Source organism: Sprattus sprattus (assembly GCF_963457725.1).
Source record: "Sprattus sprattus genome assembly, chromosome: 16".
Taxonomy (NCBI): domain Eukaryota; kingdom Metazoa; phylum Chordata; class Actinopteri; order Clupeiformes; family Clupeidae; genus Sprattus; species Sprattus sprattus.
Window position 1 is genome coordinate 748,004 of NC_137914.1, and position 2,500 is coordinate 750,503.

Genomic DNA, 2,500 nt, shown 5'->3' on the forward strand with positions numbered 1-2,500 from the left:
CGTCTTCGTCGCTGGACTCGCTGACGTGCACGCTCACACACACACACACACACACACACACACACACACACACACACACACACACACACACACACACACACACACGCCCTCTCACCCTCCTCCTCCTCGTCTTCGTCGCTGGACTCGCTGACGTGCACGCTCACGGAGGCGCTGGCGGCCGCGTCGCTCCACTCGAAGAAGAGGCCGAAGCCGACGTCGTAGTGGTCCGTGGCGAACTCCCAGAAGAGGTAGGACCCCTCCTCGTGCGTGGGGACCCTCACTGTCACCACCTCGCCCCGCCCCACCGTGATCACAGAGTCCACGTCCTGGCGGATCTTCTCCTTGAAGTCCTTGATCTGGGGCCGCGTCCACATGGAGGGGGCCGCGATCACTGCAGGGGAGTCCGCTGCATGGGGGGGGGGGGGGGGGGAGAGAGGTGTTAACACACACACACACACACCTATAAGACCTTTCTTAGTGAGCTCCTCGTGCTGTCTCAAACACACACACACACACACCTATAAGGCCTTTCTTAGTGAGCTCCTCATGCTGTCACACACACACACACACCTATAAGGCCTTTCTTAGTGAGCTCCTCGTGCTGTCACACTCACACACACACACACACACACACACACACACACACACACATACACACACACATACACACACACACACACACCCACCCACACACACACACACCTATAAGGCCTTTCTTAGTGAGCTCCTCATGCTGTCTCAAACACACACCACTACCTGTGTGCCCTTTTTAAATGAACTCCTCGTGGTGTCACACACACACACACACACACACAAGCACAGACACACACACAGCGTACCAGTGGGGCCGTTCTCTGTGATCTCCTCGGCCGGCTCCAGCTCTGGCTCCTTGTCGAGGCTGTCGTCGCAGCAGGTGCTCTCTGCCTGCCCGTTCAGCATGGGGACCTCCTCCTCTCCAGCGGGTGGCGCTGATGAGCACACTGACCCAGACACCAGCGGCTCACTGGTCTCCAGCACAGACGCCACCACCGCCTCCTCATGCTGCTGCTGCTGCTGCTTCTGAAGAGCAGCCTGGGGGAGAGAGAGAGAGAGAGAGAGAGAGAGAGAGAGAGAGAGAGAGAGAGAGAGAGAGAGAAAGGGAGATAGAGAGAGAGAGGGAGAGAGAGGAGAGAGAGAGAGGGAGGGAGAGAGAGAGGGAGAGAAAGAGGAGAGAGAGAGAGAGAGGGAGGGAGAGGGAGAGAGAGAGAGGGATAGAGAGAGAGAAACAGAGAGATGGAGGGAGAGAGAGAGAGAGAGGAGAGAGAGAGAGGGAGGGAGGGAGAGAGAGAGAGAGAAAGAGGAGAGAGAGAGAGAGAGAGGGAGGGAGGGAGAAACAGAGAGAGATGGAGGGAGAGAGAGAGAGAGAGGAAGAGAGGTAGAGAGAGAGAGGAAGAGAGGGAGGGAGAGAGGGAGGGAGAGAGAGGTAGAGAGAGAGAGAGGAAGAGAGGTAGAGAGAGAGAGAGGAAGAGAGGGAGGGAGAGGTAGAGAGAGGGAGAGAGGGAGGAAGAGAGAGGTAGAGGGAGAGAGAGATAATGAGTTCAAATAAAGGTAGTAAAGCTGTCGCGTCCACAGATGAACCCAAACTGCAGCGGCCATGTTCTCAGTCAGAGGTCAGAGGTCATATTATGGGTGCGGAGACGGACACAAAACACACCATTACCCAAAATGCACCCACACTCAGACACAGGCACACAACAAGCCCTGCAGTCACCTGCACACTGTTCACAAGTGCTCCCTCTGAACTGCATATTATATTCACAAGCGCTCTCCATAAACTGCGTACTGTTGTGTTGATATCTTCCTCCCTCAGTGTGCTCACAGTGCGGTTCTATTGGGTTCTGAGTGTGCTCACAGTGCGGTTCTACTGGGTTCTGAGTGTGCTCACCGTGCGGTTCTATTGGGTTCTGAGTGTGCTCACCGTGCGGTTCTATTGGGTTCTGAGTGTGCTCACAGTGCAGTTCTATTGGGTTCTGAGTGTGCTCACAGTGCAGTTCTATTGGGTTCTGACCTGCTGCTGGGCCAGCTGCACCTGGTAGAGCTGTTGCATGTACTGCTGGTAGTGCTGCTCCTGCAGCTGTCGGATCAGAACCAGCTGCTGCTCCGGGCTGTCGGGGTACTGCTGCGCCGCGTACTGCTGGAACTGGACCGCCGTCTGGGCGTTCAGAGCCGCCATGATCTGCTGCCTGCAGGGGGCGACAGTGAGAGGGAGTCAATCAAGACCATCAGTAGAACACGGAACCCTAACACTTAGAAGATGGAACCCTAACACTAAGAACACTGAACCCTCACACTAAGAACACTGAACCCTAACACTAAGAACACTGAACCCTAACACTATGAACACTGAACCCTCACACTAAGAACACTGAACCCTAACACTTTGAACACTGAACCCTAACACTTTGAACACTGAACCCTAACACTATGAACACTGAACCCTAACACTAAGAACACTGAACCC

At 55.0% G+C, this 2,500-nt stretch overlaps 1 protein-coding gene across 1 annotated transcript in view; it reads right to left on the reverse strand.

The window, feature by feature from the left end:
* The window catches only part of acbd3 (acyl-Coenzyme A binding domain containing 3), a 14,438-nt gene that overhangs the window by 2,544 nt on the left and 9,394 nt on the right, over positions 1-2,500 (reverse strand). Inside the window, exons 5-7 of the mRNA XM_080853564.1 lie at positions 2,048-2,222; positions 840-1,071; positions 116-406 (exon numbers count right to left, since the gene is read on the reverse strand). Of these exons, the coding sequence (XP_080709690.1) occupies positions 116-406; positions 840-1,071; positions 2,048-2,222 (698 nt within the window). The remainder of the gene's footprint in view (positions 1-115; positions 407-839; positions 1,072-2,047; positions 2,223-2,500) is intronic.